Source organism: Ostrea edulis, chromosome 6 (assembly GCF_947568905.1).
Source record: "Ostrea edulis chromosome 6, xbOstEdul1.1, whole genome shotgun sequence".
Classification (NCBI taxonomy): Eukaryota; Metazoa; Mollusca; class Bivalvia; order Ostreida; family Ostreidae; genus Ostrea; species Ostrea edulis.
The window spans coordinates 83,695,959-83,715,550 of record NC_079169.1 but is presented as its reverse complement, the minus strand read 5'-3'; the positions used below and the strand labels follow the sequence as shown (position 1 = coordinate 83,715,550).

The window sequence follows — 19,592 nt, the reverse complement described above, 5'->3', positions numbered from 1 at the left end:
TATATGTAAATATTTCTAGTTTCACAGAATATCATCACCGAGGAACTTCGGAATTTCACATCCTGAGTAGAATTCCTGGCGATTGATTAAGTCATTAGAAGCAAAACCAGCATGACGATAGCACGGCTAGAGGTGTGCAAACAACACCTGTACGGAAGGTGTGATGTGTGTATCAATACCCCCACTCCACCGCGTGCTTGCTTGGCGACCGCATTGCTTGGGTCTCGTAAAACCCCAATATAAACAAGAGACCCTCACAAACCTCCCCATTCATTGTCAACATGGGTCTAGTAATTAATATCTGGTGGGATGATAAGCAAAGACAAGAAGCTAGCACAGATGGGTGTTTTACGACAAATATACATCAAAAGATATTATCATACTCAACCATCCATGTTTAAACTTGTGTAACTTATTTCAATAAGAAATAGAAAAACATTATGTAATTTAGCATGTTTTTTGATAAATGCGCGGAGCATAAGAAAATATTATGTTTTTTGGCGTGATTATTATAGATAATTGTACTATACCAATGAGATGTTTCTCTAGGTCAATAAACTACAATTTAATATTTTTTTTTAGAAATTCATTCTTGCATACTTATGTGTCCTTGAAAATAGAATGTAAATGATAGATGTTGTATTTCTTGAAAACATTACGAAAATTGAGTCCATTAGATTTTTGTTTTACTTATTTGCTCAATTTCATTTTATTTGAATTGTTTCTAGAATGACCAAGTTATTTCCCTGCGTGTTATATCCTAAGTACGCTGTGTTTCGTATGGCTTTTTATCTCTCTTTTTTTTTTTTTTAAACTGAGAATATGCTATTTTTGATTATTTATCTTAAAATACTAACATTATCTATATTCATAGCAAAAACATATTCCATTTATACTTTAGCACTCTTGGCGTATTGCATGCAATGACGTCCTTCCACAGAACTCCGGTTTTTTTCTGTCTGTATGACTTCACCTATTGCGGTGTTTCTAAGATTTCGAGTAAAAATTAACTTTAATACTTATCTCGTCATCAGCCGTGCTGAAGGATTATTATTGTGCAAAGAGTGCGTAAGCCCAATAATCAGGGTCAAAATGATTCACTGAGGTTCCTACGAAAAGGCAAGATGACTCATATTTCATGTAACAACTGCTGGGTGCCGGGTCTATATTTTTGGTCTTTACCGATAAACACATCACAAAGGTTAGTACATAATAGATTATCGACTATATCAGGCTGATAACGGTGTGTGAAACATTTCTATTCAAAATATAACTTAATCTTGTTTCAATAGATCAGGATGTTGCAACCAATACCACTGATTCAGGATGTTGCAACTTGGAAATCTCTTCAACTAAGTAAATTTAATAAAAAATAAAGTACCTGTGTTTCTGTCAACATCAGAGAGGTTGCCACCTCGAACCTTTTTGGTCTGGACAGGTATTTGTTCATCTTGAATTGCCTCTCTAGTTCCAGGAGCTGCTGACTCGTGAAAGCTGTTCTCGGCCGACGAGTTTTACCCAGTAAATTGGACTGCTGCTGGGCTGAAAATCAACGATAGATAATGTGAAATATGAGGATAACGAACAGTGATCAATCTCATTATTCCCACATATAATAAAAAAATAAGAATAGGGCAAACATGGACCCCTGGACACATCAGAGGTGGGATCGGGTGCCTAGGAGGCGCAAGTGCCCCATGTTAAACGTTCACACACCCTGTGAGCCCTATAACGGAGAAACCCGTAGCCAAAATCAGTATGTAAAGAATGATCTAACAATTGGTATGAAATTAGTCGGGTTTATGTTTAGAAAAGAATATATACATGTAGTTGCCATACCAGCGTACACGTAGAAAGAAAGCAGAACGAGGTACCCACTTTATCACGTTTGCTTTAGGGGCAACGTTTGCAAGCTTTGTAAATATTTTTCTTGGTGAATATTAATATCAGTTTTACCACCAGATTAGCTTTCTGGAAAAATTCTATATATGTATCTTTTTCTTTATCGATATTATTGGAATATTAGTGTATGGTCTTATACTTTTCTGCACGTTTTCGGGTGAATACAATTTATTTGATTAAAATTGACATAAGATTGTTTGTTTGCTCTTCAGATTTCGTGCTTGTCGGCAGATTTCGGAAATGTTGAATGCTAATCTCCTCAACACGAGACAATCTCACCGTCTTAATCAATTTTAAGCAAATTATCGAAGGAATTTGTTCATTTGGCAAACTGTAATTTATCGCTGAGCGACTACTCAGGCGTCAAATTAGGCGTACACTTTTAATCAAATTGCCAATCACAATAGTTCTAAAATCTGTTTCCATATTTCACGGAGCTGTCTTAATAGCAACGAAAATAGTTGGCAAGACAAATTCTTCTTATTAAGATTTTCTATTGAGGAGGGCGTTTTAGGTCAAGGGAAGTAATCTTTCTTCCATCCACGAAATTTAAAACAAAATTCGTCTTGTCTTCAAAATATTGTCAAACAACAGTTATAACTAAAATGTCATGAATCTAAAATTAATTAATGGTAATATATTCCTTTACATTGGAAGTTATGAGATTGATTACTGCCTGATATCTTCAACCTTTCATTAGTACAATTCTTACAAACCTGTCTTACAATATGTGACCATGATTGTCAGTTACCGTATACGTGTAATGTATATTGCACATCATATTGATAGGCAATGTGTTTTACTCTGTTTGATTTCCGGAAAAAAAGAAAACCTAATGAAAAAGTGAAGATAACAAACAATGATCAATCTCGTAATCCCTATAAAGAGTAGGGTGGGATCAGGTACTTAGGAGGAGTAAGTAATCCCTGTCGACCAATTACACCTGCAATATGATATCTTGATCAGGATCCATAGTCAAAATTAATATACAAAGAACGGCCTACAATAACAAATGATATGAAACACGTCAGACAACATTGGCCCTAACGACAAGGTGTATCTGTAAATTAGATCGTTATAACAATCTTCAGCTGCCTGTCTTTAAAAACAGATCATGCGCAGGACATGATCTTGTGTATCGAATCAGTTGAGAGACATAAACATCATATGCAGGTGATAATGGAATAAAATAGAATTATGTATATGTCAGACTCGTATTACAAATGTATTTTAAACGAACTTGACTTTAATTACATATTTCGTCTTCTAACTTATACTCCAAATTCTCTCTCTTTCAAAAGATGAATTCTTCAAATCACGTTTTAGTTTTCAACATATCTAATATCTCAATAAAAAGGACGAATGAATATACTGGATTCAAAAACTCGTACGAACAGATATACATTGCAGGATGCAGTAAATACTACGCCTTTATCGTTTCTCCCCACTACAATATTAACTGCTGTGAAGGAGAAACATCCGACATATTGTGCCACGACACATGCGAGAAGCGGGGTAAATCAAATGTGGTTTCACAACAATTCAAGAGCATCATGTTTGCATATTTATTGAGTATATAGTCGTTTACGGCAAACTAACCATTCAAATTCAAGACAAACGAGATGACTTCAGCTTCTCCGTCATCAGCTTCCCATATTTATATAGTAATTCTATCATCGCCTACGTATGGTGTTTAATGCCTCTTAAATGATTCAATACGCAAGAGCCTATTCTGCGTATGTTAAGTTATTCAATCGAGGCAGGCTACTGAAAGATAATTTAAAGTTTCAAGGATTTCAACAGTCTCGTTTAAAGTCTCCATTTTTCAAATTCTATGGTCGTTATATAATGATACAACCTACCACTAGGTTGAATGCTGTCTGACGTATTTTATACTGATGGTTAGTCCGTTCTGTACACACTGCTTGACTTCGGATCATTTCTAACCTGATCAAGCTATAGGGTATTCGGTGGTCTAGATGTGCCCGGTTGAAAGGGGATACTTCCTCCTCCTAGGCACCTGGGGATCCGGGTTAGAATAGGTCCTCAGCATCCCTTGCTTGTCGTAAGAGGCGACTGAATGGGGCGGTCCTTCGAATGAGACCGCAAAAAGCGAGGTCCCATGTCACAGCATGCTCAAAAGCCGTAAGCGTCGGCCATTGGCCTAAAATTTGCAGCCTTTCACCGGCAATTGTGACGTCTCCATAAGAGTGAAATATTCTCAAGAGGGGCGTTAAACAATATACAATCAATCCAGCCGTCTGTTAAACAATATACAATCAATCCAGCCGTCTGTTAAACAATATACAATCAATCCAGCCGTCCTATTTTTATTCTTTAACTGGTCACTGTTATCTTTACTTTTTTCGTATCTTAAAAATACTTTTATAAATTGAGGAAGCAACCGAAGAATTCGACGAAAAATTGCGATAATGTGCGTAACTCGTTGATGCTAATGTTTCTCGTTTAATCTTTCTTTTGATGTCTTGATCAACGAATGTTTTTGCGATTTGTGGTAGAATACATATGCTATATCTAAGATCACATTTATATATGAAAGGCGAAGATAACAAACAGTGATCAATCTCATAACTCCGATAAAGAATACAAAATAAAAAGTTGGACAAACACGGACCACTGGCCATACCAGAAGTGGAATCAGATGCATAGGAGGAGTAAGCATCCCTGTCGACCGGTCACACCCGCCTTGAGCCCTTTGTCTTGATCAGGTAAAGGAAGTAATCTGTAGTCAAAATCAGTGTACCCGGAACAGCCTAACAATTTGTGTATGGAACACGTGAAACAGCATTTGATCCATTGATAGGTTGTATTGGCAAACTAGATAGTTATAACTACCATAGAATTTGCGAAATGCTGACGTCTTGCTGTTCAGATGTATTGATTATAATATCTTTTGCATCTTTCTTAAGGTACTACATTTTCTACACAATATTGTTTGAAACGTTAAAGTAAAAACGAAGAAAATTTAATAAATGAAGTAGCTGACCATTTTCAAGAAAAGATCACGGTTATCATGCATTTTGTCATATTATGTATATGTTTTAGTGTCTCAATTTCACGGGTATCAAGTCTCTCTAACAATCTCATCTAAAGTCGCCATTATCATATGTTGACAATTGACCATTTCTCCGTATGCAGAGTTAAAGTTATGTTAATTTAATTAAGACATTTGATACACAGGAGGATTCCATTAATTACCTAATTAAGTCTATCGTTGAAAGCTTAAGGAATGATACACTCATTTTCTTCAATTATCCCATCTTAAAATGACCACGATTTCTACAGACGAGACAATTCGGCTGATTGAGTTTTCAACAGCGATCGTTCACCATTCTATTCAAATGGTAATGTTATTAATCGGAAGCCAACGTTTCTCTGAAGAAATTCAAACATGGATTGTCAGCGAGTCTGCGGCAAATCGACTGTCGGAAGCGGCTAATAGCGCGGCAATTGAAAATTAAATTAGCAAATTGCGAGCCTTTTGCCCGTAGATGTCGGTTTAATTCTATCTTGATGGGCAACTTTGTTGACATATATGAAGAGAAAAAATGAATCCAGCTGTCTAATGCGAGAAACTAACATCAGTAATGAAATTTTACTTCCAAATCTTCAACTCATTTCATTCGGTTCAAGTTGTGACAAATTAATAGATCATCCCTCGAGAGTAAGCGCCGCAACAGAATCGAGTGATTAAGTAACTGTATCTAAAGATATGCCAAATCAGGCCACTACCAGTGAATGTCCCTACCCCACGCGGCGTTCTTTTGACATCATACTGATTCACCAGTTCTGACAAAGGAGTATGTTCAACAAGACTGGTGAATGATAGTTGTTTTTTCACTTAATGGAATTAAGTGTCATGAATTCAGAGTTATCAACTGAAATAATCTAAAATAATCTAAAATTACAATTGTATTTTCATATATGGTGCATCCATTATTTTTACAACCAAGATGTGCTTTACTCTTATTAGTCAAAGAAAAAAATATATATTAAAGATACAGTACCTCAGACTTTCAAATATTGAATGAAAGAATTCTTGAAAGTGTTAATATATCCATATAATTATATTATTATCACATTAAATTATTAGAATGTAATAATATATGATACAATCTTAAAATCGCAAACATTTTCGCTCCGAAATTCGTGAAAAAGAGGTTTATATTTCGTCTTTGAGAAATGTCTTGTAATAGAATTATACTGAATTTTTCATCGTTTTTATATGATAGAAACCAATAGTTTGAACCTTCTTTTTTTCGATGAAAAATATTTCACAAGTCATTTAAATACAAAATAACATTGGTTGAACGGACATATCGCACTTTGCAATATCATGCTAAGAATATTATACTGTGCGCAGCAATGAATGAAATTCACGTCTCCTAAAGATGCTGTTATTACTTAACGGTGTGCATCATTACCTGTTTCCATCAATCTCTAAAGACCTTACAATATGTCACGATGTGACGCCACGACAGGTAAACCTTATTTTATTTCCCTACGCGGAGAACAGAGTTGTAGTTTGTGGACGTATAATTGTACTGGGTTTTTTCTTCTTCTTAACTTTACCATAAAATCTGGTTATATCAAAATAAAATGAATTATTTCAAACAGTTTCCGCAAAATGTTTCCTTTCCAAAACTTAGCAACAATATTCAAAAGAGATAAACACACTAATAAAAAAAGAAAAACGTTCCCAGTTTTTCACCGTGTTCAAAGTACATGTATAAGGATTTACTACCGAGATTATCAATCTTGACCAACGTCCATCTAACCTTTGTGAACCGCCACCCTCCTACTAGTTAGGCCTTGATATCGTTATCAAGAATGACTATTTAATTCGCCTATCATAGAGATAGCACTTAAAATCATCCGTCAGATCTTTGTTCTATCATTCGCTTTATCAAGCAGGACTGATGTTCCCAAATAATGTCGGATCATTTCTTATGCAAGTACTGGTTACAGAGGAGATTAGTTATCAATCTAAATCCACTTTTATTCTAATTTCGGCAAGATAGAGCACATATTATTTAGGCCAGAAAAATCTTGTGTATCTGAAATTTCTAATAATTATAAGGGGTAGATAGATACATTGGGTACAGGATTCTTTAACAACAATCTAACCGTTTTCTTCAAGGCAAAGAAGAGGCTACTAAATAGAAATTAAATGTTATGCACTGATTAATATCTGAATTTCATAATTTTTCTTTTTCCATTTTCAGAAAAGAGAAATATATTTTTATTCATTACATGAGTCTGTATACCGTCTAATAATGCATAAATGTAAACAAGTTCTTCATATGCGTTTTCATAATTTTAGGTTCAAAGGAGTCGTTCTTCTTGCAGTTGAAGATGGTCACAACTGATAAGCACGGGGGGAAAACTGATTTTTATTGAGGTGAAATCTTTAGAAAGCAAGACCCATCTGACACAACATATGTGATTTATTCAATCAATTGATAAAGATTGGCTCTTGAAAAAAAAGAAGAACATGTATTTTTGTTAGATAATTGAAAATCACACATTCCTGAAATATTTAAAACAGGCAAACAAAAGCTTAGCACGTCAGTCAACAACGCATAATATGGTGAAATATTAAAACAATTAACCTGCACCCAGTCAATGATGGCCACTCGACATCGCTTCTCGATCTCAGAAGAGAGGGTAAATTAAAACTTTAATCCCACTTTAGATATCATAACCCGACGAGAGCGTGAAAGCTTGTCAAAATAAAAGCAATCGAGAGAATCCTCTGTAAAGATTAAATTTTCAACCAAAAGAAAATTTGAGAAAGAAATTATTTAAACTAAGGGGAGCAGTTGAGTTTTTCAAAGTTTTATTAGAATAAACTTTATACTCAAAATTCAAGATACCATGAAGTTGATTTGTTCAGTAATATTATAACGTAAAGGAGGCGTTATATATAATCATGCTGTAAAGATCAATTGCGACAGAGAAATAGTCAAAGATTGAAAAAGATATCCATCGACCGATATAAAGCTGAGTGTTTACTAACACCTATTTAAATGACTGTTTGTCAAATCAAAATTTTTATTTTCCCCATTATATGTGCATTATTAGATGTTTCCAAGTTTATGATTAGTAAAACTAACCTAGTGCTAAGCTGAGAGCTTGCCAAAGGTTTTTCAAAAGATGGTAAAATCACAAGCTTGAAACTTTCTGATTTAAGAATTTCCATAATGTAAAGCGTTTTACTGAAGTAAGAATTTAGCAATGTCAATTACAAGTTTAAATTTTTTTTCTGACTGAAGGATTGTGATGATGTAAAGCGTTTTCTTAAAGTAAAATGTTAGCAATATCAAATTGGAGATTGTTTTAAAATTATTTTACGGATTTTTATTTCTGGTATACGAGTCTAAGATATTGCAAATCTTTTTAACATGTTTACGTGACTGGTATTTTTCAATGCATTTCAAGTAGTCATACACATATTTACATAAATATTTGTTAGAGAGCATTCATATTGATATCACTAATTAATTTCTAAACATGTTTAAGTTTTATTTATCAAATTTCTTTCATGTATTTTTGCAAGTTTTTCTGTAATGCTGACATATATAAATTGATATAAGTTGTCAATAGAAAATAAGTTATGCTAGCAGAAATAGCCTTTAGATAAGAAAGCAATCAATCATTTCTGTGAGTAATCAAGCAACAATGTTTGGTCAATATTTCTGTATTTCATGGGTCACCGTAATAAGGTGAGTTGAAATGTATCAAAAAACAAATTTAAAGGAAATTGTAGTTGCAGTTCTTCTTCGTTTCTTGTTTAGTGTTTATCTGTCCCTTTATTCTTGCAATGTTCATTTTCATATGCATACGCTAGAAAATCTTAATTATGTGTTATTATGTTATAAGGAGAGGAACTCGTAAGTGGTACGAACTTGCTTCTGATCCTTTTGTGTATATCATATACAATAAAATACGTTCAAATCAAATCAAATCTGAATTGAAAATTTATGATTTTGAAAAAATGCGTTGGTTCCCTTTCATTTATTCATCCTATTTGCACAATACCCACAGCATGTATGTTTCTGTTGTTGCAGATCTACCATATTACATTGTACGCGTAATCGTCCAACATTGGACGTGTAAATCTTGTTCTCACTTCCACCATACACAGCTGGATTTGCCTAGCTTAGCGTATAATATACCTTATCGCCATTTTTTAATTCCGTATCACGTAAATATCGTTCATCGATTGGCAAAATGGATTCAAAATTTGTTTACGCTCCAAGAGGCCTGTGTTGGTAGCCCACTGATAATGATTTCTAACACGACATGAAAGGTTACATTTATTGTCCAAATCCACGCCGTATCTTGAATTCCGGATTGTAGGGATTAAGGTCTACATAATTGGTTTAAGGGGAACTTAATGATATAGCATACTACTTGAATTTTGGAGATAAGATAGACGGGATAAATATTTGATTTTATACGTACAGGTGCAAATATGTGTCCAGTCCTAATACAATGGTAAGATAGGAACAAAACAGAATTGTAAAGAAGCAATTAATTTTATTGAATTGGGGATTAATTCACTTGTTGCAAATACAATGTTCCTCCTGCATATGAGTTTCTTGGTAGAAGTTTTGGATTAAGACTAGTGATTATTCACACAATTAGTCGCTCTAGAGCGTGATAAATTGGGTCGTAGACTGCCGGTCGTTGCTACGATTCCTTCCGAGTCTATAAACCCAAATGAATGTGTTTTCACTCGAAAACATAACACTGTATCAAAACATTTGTTAAATGATTCTTCTTTGTGCTACGTGAAAGATTGATTTTTGGAGAGAATTTCTCAATCAACAGAAAAATTCTTTCGAATACTATACCCAGATCTTATAGGCACTCTTTCTTCAAGCAACGAAGTACTCACTACTTAATTTTGTTTTCTACCATGATAGAACAACACTTGGCGGCATTAATTTTAACCATAAATCAAATTGATAACCTTACTCTTAACATGATATAAGAATAATACCTTATGACACATATAGAATAACTGAGAGCTTGTTACACTCTTTTTGTGGTGAAATCATACTTCATAAGAGGTGTTTTAACGAGCCATTAGTTATAATTTTGGTGTCATGAGCTACCTTAATGACACTAATTTTAACCATGATAGAAGAACAATTATGCTTAAAGGCTTTAATTCTAAGAGAACGGTGGCCCTTTTCACAAAACATCTTAAAATTAAGATGAAATTTTGAAACATTGCAATTCCTTTAAAATTCTCCACTTCTATATTTCTAGATGAGTAAAACTTACGACTATACGCAGGAGAAGAAATGGCATTCTTACTCAGGGCATAGTTGCACTCAATTGATACTCGGGACATAGTTGCACTCAATTGAGTAGAAGGCAGAGCTAGTCGTAAGATTTTTTGTGAAAATGGTCACAGTTCTGTTCAGAATATACGTGTTGCATGAGTTTTGTTGCCTACTGAATTTCTTCGCTGAATTCTCTCATTTCTTTAATATAAACATTAACACACCAGTTACAACATAATCTTATTAAACATACAATCATACACATTGAAACGCATTAAGCTGCAGGCCAATTCTATTTTATCCCTCTCCTTAAAATTAAATATCGTTTTTGGATATTCCAATTTCCCCTGTAACTTCACTTCATTATTTAAACGTTATTTCTGTTTTAATATAATTGATTATTGTCATTATTGATTTTCATCTTATACTATAAAGCTGACTGCCATTTAGATATCAATTATTATATCGTGATTTAGTCAAACATACTGTGTTTCCATACGTGAAAACATTGAAGTCATGCAAATTTGAAATTAAAAATTTATCAGTTTTGAAATTTCAAATAGGTTTACAGAATCAGACGCGCTTTTAAAAAGTTTTTGTTTAGTTTCTTGGATTTCATTTCTCTTTAAGCTGTTATTTTTCCAACAGAAAATGGTTAATTCAGTCAGGCATTCCTGTACCCTTTACATAGTCCTGTTCTTTTCTTTTATAACTAAACATCTTTTTGCATGATCTTGCTATTAAAAAGTTGACTTTTCTCTGGATCCCGAATTTATATTTACGGAGGGAAGTAAATAAAATTTATTTTTCAGCTTCCATCTATTAATTATCGGCCAAAGAACATGTTTGGATTTTTAAATAATTCTTGTCAAATTAGTGAGAAACAGAACTTTTTAGATGATCTTTGATAAGACAAATTTATTAAAACAAACACCGATTTTACAAAATTAAACCTTATTTCAACACATTAAAGATTTAGACGATTTAATTCTAAATTTTTGAGCGTTTAGAAGGATTATATTCTTAGGATCATCTACAATCTATATATCATCTTCCAGCTTTAATGTTCATTTATCTTCATCGAAGGGTTTTGTTTTGTCAGGATATGATCCGTTTTCCCGTAATCTGGGTGCACGAGACGCTTGCTGATCCCTCGTTCCCGCGCAGACGGTACGACGAACAAGGAAAGAAACAATGTCTAAGACTAGGCTTTCATCCGCTTTAGTCTGTTCTCACAGATGGAAACTATGATCAGCTTAAAAATTATGTGGGAAAATGTTACAAAACTTCCCCATTTTTTTTTAAAATACCATTTAAGCTCGCTATAACTATTAATCTTTATCTGAAGATTTTACAATGATATAAATGATGTATAAAGTGAATTTTTAGATATTTTTAAAAAGACATCTACACTGATATCTAAAAATAACATATGAATATTTTATGACATGTAAATAATACCATGGTTATTTATTCAACATTTATTGTTATTATAAAACACAGGGTATTGCAAATAAAAGAAACTATATGTAATTTTGCGCTTTATAAATGAATAACATAATAATAATTGATACTTGTCGCACAAAATATGTAACACCAGGGTTGCGTTTTGCAAAAGAACTTACGGCTTACAACGAACTTTACATACTGGAATTTTCCCGTCTATTGTAATATCATTAATTTCAGTGCAAAATAGCAAAAACAAATTATTGAAAATTTAACCTCAAAAAGTTTTAATTTATTCATTTAAACTAACATTTAAGACTTGTGACTTTGACGTAAGTTGTTTTGTGAAACAGGACCCAGGTCTCACATCCCTGTTTTGTTATAGAAACATTTTCATTGTACATTTGTTTTATTCGTCCTTATAAAACGGTTACATAGCAGGGCCATGTCACTCTTTGGCCGTTGGTGTAAATAATTTCAGAGCACTCCGTAAGTGTTTATACTTACCAAAATAAAAGCGTTTGAGCGGTAGTAAATGACAGCATGATCAAATACATGATTACATGTTGAAGTTGTTTGTACAACCTATGTGGTGAACACTAACTGATACGGTTCCTGATAAGCTGGATAAATGTACTCTTAGTTTCAGATTTACACACCATTGTTTTAGTAAGGTACGGCGTAGATCTTATATTATCTTGTGTAGAATCTAAGCTGCAATTTCTGTAGATAATCATTTTATCTGTTTACTATTATCAATAATTATCGGGTGTTTTTTTATTATTATGGTTTATTCTTTATTTTGTATTCCTTATGGGAGTTATGATATTGATCACTGTTTGTTATCTTCACTTTTCATTATCAATTCGAACTAATTATGTTGTATAGTCAAAGAAATTCCAAGAATATAGCCATTGTAAACATTAAAAAGATAAAAGAAACTTCGAATATAATGATGATTTTTATGTATGTGCATTTGGGAGAAAAATTAAAGAAATTCATTTGATTTTTTTTTTAATTTTTTACTAAAATAGGTGCCCAAAAATTTCTTCTTGAAAATGAATATGTTAATGGCAACTGATATTCATGACCCATGCATTGAACCAAATACTCATAAACATTGATTTTATTTCTGTGTGAACATTAATTGATGTCATCAAAAATTTTATACATTTATCTTACAAACATAAACATGATACATATTTGTGAATTTAAGAATAGCCATACCTCCATAGTCCATCATTCTTGGCATAAACATGCCGCCTCTGGCAAACCACTCATTCAAGTATGGTTGAATCCCTTGATGTGATGGGGGCATTTTTAGTCCAGGATTCATAGGTGAATGAAATGCACTCCCAGGCAGAACTGGTAACATAGGGTGCCCTGGCTGAGAGCCGTAACCGTACATTTGGTGGGCAGGGAATAGTCCGTGCAGCTGGTTTGAAGGTAAGAGAGATCCTGAATGCTGAAGATTCAAAAGTCCGGGACGGGGAATAAAACTTCCTGCTGGAATATTTACCGAGTTAGAGGGGGACAAGCTGGACTCGGGACTGGACGCGCATCTAATGCTGGATCCCGAGGACGAAGGCCGAGGGGAACTGCAGGGCGAGGTCGGCTGGTCCTTTGTCGGAGGTGTCTTGGTGCTGCCAGCACTGGTCGATTTGCGAATTGCTCCATTAATTTGTCCTTTATAGCTCAATTTTGAGTCTTGCTTTTGTGACACATCATTTGAAAGTAAAGCATCAATACTAAAGGACATTTTGAAAGTCCCAAGTGCAGAAATATCCAAAATCATTAAACAATGTACACTGTCAAAGCAAATGCGTAAATCTATGATTGCATTTTTACATTAGTAATATTTTCTGAGTCCTTTTCTCCTCGTAATATTCTCCTTCAATTTTTTGGCTGAACTAATAAAGTTGTTTTATTCGGAAGCAGATTGTGTCCAGTTGATAGTTTCTGAAATCCGGTAGCATGGTACACTAATCAATGTAATACTTCCGTATGATTTTATCTTGTTCGTTCAAAATGTTCGAATGTTAAGGCGGGGCCTACTGGACTTGTTCAAATATGGTTGTCAGTAAATACCTCAGATAGCCTGTGCCGATAACAGATTGGCTCAAATTTATTTTACATCAATACACCTCCACTCGGAACAGCAAGGGTCAAAAACGGTCCTTCTGACAAAAAATACATTAACATGAAATAGAAAAATTAGAAAAAATTATATTCAATAGTTATCGAAGAATATTGACGGTGAAATGTTGTTTAAAGATTTCCAAATATGGGACGCTTCTCATTGTGTTAAGGAATTGAAGAGTGATCATATTTCAATTAAAAAAACCGGTACAAATCGTTATCTTTATAGCCCTAGTATATTCCTGTAAATGGTCATTCAGCTGGATGGAGAACGGAAGTTAATCATTTCTTTAATCTGGTCACTGAACCCTCCGATGGATAGAGGGTACTTCAGGACGTTAGAAATGGAGAGGGTAATGAATACTAAATTACTTCAATATGCTATCTTGGACTTTAAGTTTGAAACGAAAAGCATTCACTTAATATCTTTTAAGATATTTATGATACATGCAAGAGAGCAGCTAGTAATATTTGTTGACAACATTTGTGTCTTTGAACATTTTTATATGATTAATTTTTTACTTTGGATCAACATAGTTTTTCTAAATTGATCTTTTCGTGAAACAGAAGCGGGAGCCCCTTAAGATTATTATCATATTTCTATTTTTAAAAAGAAGTTGAAAAGGACAATAAAAATGCCATTAATATTGCTTAAGATTATCATAATTTTAATCTTTTTAAAGAAGTCGAAAAAGACAATCAAAAATAAAATGCCGTTAATATTGCTTAAGATTTTTATTATATTTTTATCTTTTTAAAGAAGTTGAAAATGTCAATCAAAAATAAAATGATATTAATATTGCTTTGAATTGTTTCGGTGATATTGATAGTGCCTGTCAGGTTTTTTCATTGGCAACATCAGAGTTATGAAATATTTTGATATTTTTAATATTTAATCAGAGTAGTTTGTATAAACTTATTCAAACTTTTTTTTATGCTTTACTTGTTTTTCATGCGGAAATATTTCTTACAAAGTTATCTCTAATTTTCTTAGTAAACCAATGCTTAGCCGAGGTCCCGAGTTCTCCTTGATTGACATCAAGCATAACATAGAGTATTCATTAACACACCGACGGGGAGGAGGGCGCTGTACAATATTGATGAAACTACACCAACCATTTTTTAGAACAAAAGACGGGCTTTATTTTATTTCTAGCAATCGTAATTATGGTTATTGGAAATATTTCTGCAATACCTGAACGATGATTATTTGAATTAATTTTATATCGTTCAACAGAATACACATATTCTCATTACATTTCATATCTTGAAATTATTAACAATATCTTTCATGTGAAAAATAATTATTCATTTCGTTTCCTATCTTTAAACGATCCAAGTAATTCTTTCATTGGATTGGATCATTGTCTCACAGATCGGAGGTTCTGTACATGTAAAAAAAAAAAAATCTGCATTGGGATAACCTTTGAAATGGTGATCAGTTATTACAAGTACCTGCATGGTAAAATTACTGTAGTATTTTTAGAAAGAGATAAGATAGCAAATTTAAAATTCTTCATTAAAGTAACAATTAAAACTCATATATAATGTCAAAAATATTGTTTTAAACATCTCTGCAAGATAAATCTGAAGATATAAGTAATCAAAGTTTGACCTAAGTCTATTCTCAGTTTATGGTCTTGAGTCCTGAATTGATAATAATAATACTAATGACCATAATGATAATAATAATGATAATATTTTATTCAAAGAAAGTTGTTTGATTAGTGCCATACGCTAGTCTTCCTCAAGGTCTTTTTAGTAATACGATGAAATGTAGATGGATTACGCAAATGAGCAACCTCAAGATAAATTGCAAACAATAAAAATTGAATACTTCAAATCATGGTATGTAGATGAGTCCCTTATTTACAATAAAGCGTGTGACATTTTGTTTAAAGCCAGACATTGATGGTGAGTGTAGACAATGAAAGATTATTTATTCAAAATTTTTATACCCGAAAATATTGGAAGGAATTTTTTAACATTCCAATAGTTTTTTTCTTCTCGTACAAAACTTTTCGAATAAAGTTTGCGTCATAATTCATGATTCTGCGCAAAAATACTTTGAAGTTGATATAAAAAAATATGCTGAAATTCCTCATTAACAATATCTTTGTAGTTTTTGGTGATCAGGTATTTCAACAATTTGTTGGAATTTCCAATAGACACAAATTGTGCTCCTTTGTTAGCTGACCTGTTTTATATTCTTATGAGGCAGATTTAATTCAAAAGATTCTACATGAGAGCGAATATCTAACTGTGGCCTTCAACTTCTTATTTGGGTATATCAACGACGTTTTATCTATCAACACTAATCATTTTTATTCATAAGTCGATTTGATATATCCCTGTGAACTCGAAATAAAAGTCACCACAGAATATTCCATATCTGCTTCGTACTTAAATATTCTTTTGAAAATAGATGCTAACGGAAAGTAACATGATTTTAGCTTCTCCATCGTCAATTTTCCATATTTATGTAGCAATATTCCATTATCACCTACAGAGGGTGTTTATGTCTGCCAACTGGTTCGATCCACAAAATCTTGTTTTGCGTATGATCAGTTTTAAATCGAGGTTAGCTACTGACAAACAAGTTGATGTTACAGCGATTTGAACACTTTCGTTTGAAGTCGGCATTTCGCAAATCATGTGGTCGTTATAACGATCTAGTTTGTCAATACAACCTGTCATCGGGTCAAACGCTGTCTGACGTGTTTCATGCCAATCGTTGGGTCGTTCTTTACACAGATTTTGAGTACGAATTACTCTGTTTACCCGATCAAGATATAGGGCTCACGGTGGGTATGACCGGTTGACAGGGGATGCTTACTCTTCCTAGGCACCTGATCCCACCTCTGGTATTTCCAGGGGAACTCTTAATTCTGTATCCTATACGGGAGTTATATGAGATTGATCGCTATTTGTGTCTTTACCTCTTCATTTGAGTGTACATGTAATGGTTTATAGAGCTAGAAAACATTAATAACTAAATGACGAAATTATTCGAGGATATCCCCAAACACAAACTTGGTTTCATAAAAAAATAAAAAGATAGGACGTTCTAAAACTGACATCTAAAACGAGGAGATATAAACGATTTTGAAGATACATGTACATATATTCATGCATAATACAGGAAAAAATCCCGTTGATGTTTTTCTTATTTCCTAACCACAAATATTTCCTGTAGGACCAGTTGCACAAAGGTTAGTTAAATTTAAGTAATGGTTGACTTGCGATTGACACTTGCATTCATACAGCACTAACTTACCGTTGACTGTAAGTAAACTTGAGTAACTTTAATACACCGCTGAGACGTTGGTTACATGTGTGGCTATATAGGCCTTACAATTTGTATGTATAATGAAATTATGACATAGATATACATGTAATAGTAAAGATATAATGTCTTACTTTTGATAGGTTGTCGTTGCATCATTTTGATAGTATCTTAATATTAGGATAATGTGATATTTCAACACTAGTCCTTGTGTCGTTTCGCAAATACAAAATAGCGGTAAAAGGAATGTATTATTTAAAATCTGTTGAATTCAACATATTATATTGATAAAACATCAAAAAGTTCAAATCTTAGATATTCATTTCCAATACAATAGTCCTTCGAATGAAACCGCAAAAACCGAGGTCCCGTGTCACAGCAGGTGTGGCACGTTAAAGATCCCTCCCTGCTCAATGGCCATAAGCGCCGAGCATAGTTCTACATTTTGCACCTCTTCACCGGCACTGGTGACGTCTCCATATGATTGAAACATTCTCGAGAGGGACGTTAAACAACATACAATCAATCAAACCAATACAATAACTTATGCTATTACCATGCAATTTTCTTAATTTACCATAAATACAAAGAAATACAACAACAAAAATTGTAATTTGCGTTTATGAAATATAGAAGTAATATTACTGTATGCTATATTCTTAATCAATGAGCAATATATTTTTTAATTATGGACAAAAACGTACTTTATTATGTTTTATAGAAAACTACTTATTTAATGATAGGAAACCTCTTATCGTCTAGAATTGAATTAACTCCAGATTTCAAGTACCATTACTATAAAACATATTTGAAGATACATGCATAATTCACAGAAAATCGTCTTCACATACATGAGGTTACTTGGTTAAACGCAAGAAATAACGTGCTCCACAAATGTATCCCGGTATTGTCATTTTACCCCGATGATATTGTTTCTAGTGGTAGATACCGCTCCTGATTTATCATTCGTTTTTCAATATTCGCACTGCATTTGAAAACCTCCACTTTATTTTCGACAATTTGGAGTATAGAGATTTTATTTTTATCAATATTTGACGTCATAATGCACCCAGGCTGACAACAGCTTGTTTGACATCAAGTAACAGATCTTGACCGTACAGTGTATCCAGAATTTTGCAAGAAATGTTCTACAATTTTGGTGAGTTATAACAAAAAGAAATACACAGCCTCCATAAACATTAAAATCTTTCCCACTGCATTTAGAAAACGAGTATGTTGCACATGTAAGTGTACATCTATTAAGAAAGAAGTACACGAACAGAAGGAACTTCTTGGATCTGGAGGAATTTTGGGTTTGGATCGGCTTCGCCATACATCAGCATTGCGCATTGTTGAGATCTACATGCATAAGGTGATCACGGTTAGAGAAATTCATCACGTGACCCTATCTGAAGATGTTGATGGCATCATTAATATATCTATATAGATCTATGTGGTAAATCTTCAGCATACACATGTACAATGTGATTGCTAGTCCATGAGAACTAATGAAGACTTTTCTGTATATTCCCACATTTGTGTCTCATTTGTGTTTCGAACTGGTTAGGACAGTACTAGAGGACGTTTCAACTCAGGGATTCTAAACGTGACAACAAAGCAAATATAATCATAAAGAATTGTACACCTTTTAAACCTGAATTAACTTTTACTTAATATTCTTAAATTGTTTTGTATATGCGTTAAATGGCAGATACCGACTAGGCTAAGACTACTGAGTATTTTCTTTTAGAATTCCAAAGAGTTCAAATACATTGTAGCATTGATTAATTGTATCTTGCTTTACGTCTCGCTCGAGAATTTTTCACTCATATGAAGACGTCACCAAGACCGATGAAGGGCTTCAAATTTAGGCCTATCCTCGGCGCTTACGGCCATTGAGCAGTGAGGGTTCTTTAGCGTGCCACACCTACTGCAACACGGGACATCCGTTTTTGAAGGTCATATCCGAGGACCCGTGACATTCACACCTGATGCCGAGCGCTTGGCGATGGAACTGCCACTAACTATTTTAATGACTTGGGTCTGTCGCGGTCGGGATTCGAACCCCGCATGTGGGGCGAACGCTCTAACCTCTCGGCCACCGCGATTGTAGCATAAACAAAATATTTTGTTGTGTGGAATAGGGAAATGATACCATGGTTTACAGAATTGGAAAACATTTACAAATGACTCATGAGAGTATTAATAGATACTCCTAAAACCAATGTTATACTTTTAAAGAATGATAAAACATTGCGATCAAAAATTGAATTATGACATGAGATGTAAATGAAAATATACATATTCATAATTAGAATTTGAAAAATCCATTATATTTCCTACTACAAAGATTGTCAGACTTCGTTGCTGACTTCGAACTTTATATTCATATTGATATCATGACATAGATATACATTAGATGATGATTATATTTTACCTTTAAGAGATTGTTCTTGCACCATTTCAAATAAGATTGTAAATACGATATATTGGCATACAAT

At 33.5% G+C, this 19,592-nt stretch overlaps 1 protein-coding gene and 1 long non-coding RNA gene across 2 annotated transcripts in view; one reads left to right on the top strand and one right to left on the bottom strand.

Moving 5' to 3' along the window:
* Positions 1-2,095, top strand: part of LOC130046999 (uncharacterized) — a 9,537-nt gene extending 7,442 nt beyond the window's left edge. Inside the window, exon 3 of the long non-coding RNA XR_008796089.1 lies at positions 20-2,095. This is a non-coding gene — a long non-coding RNA (uncharacterized LOC130046999). The remainder of the gene's footprint in view (positions 1-19) is intronic.
* LOC125683359 (motor neuron and pancreas homeobox 1-like) overlaps positions 1-19,592 on the bottom strand; it is a 21,091-nt gene extending 1,499 nt beyond the window's left edge. Inside the window, exons 1-3 of the mRNA XM_048924423.2 lie at positions 19,529-19,592; positions 12,894-13,846; positions 1,382-1,542 (exon numbers count right to left, since the gene is read on the bottom strand). Of these exons, the coding sequence (XP_048780380.1) occupies positions 1,382-1,542; positions 12,894-13,461 (729 nt within the window). The 5' untranslated portion in view covers positions 13,462-13,846; positions 19,529-19,592. The remainder of the gene's footprint in view (positions 1-1,381; positions 1,543-12,893; positions 13,847-19,528) is intronic.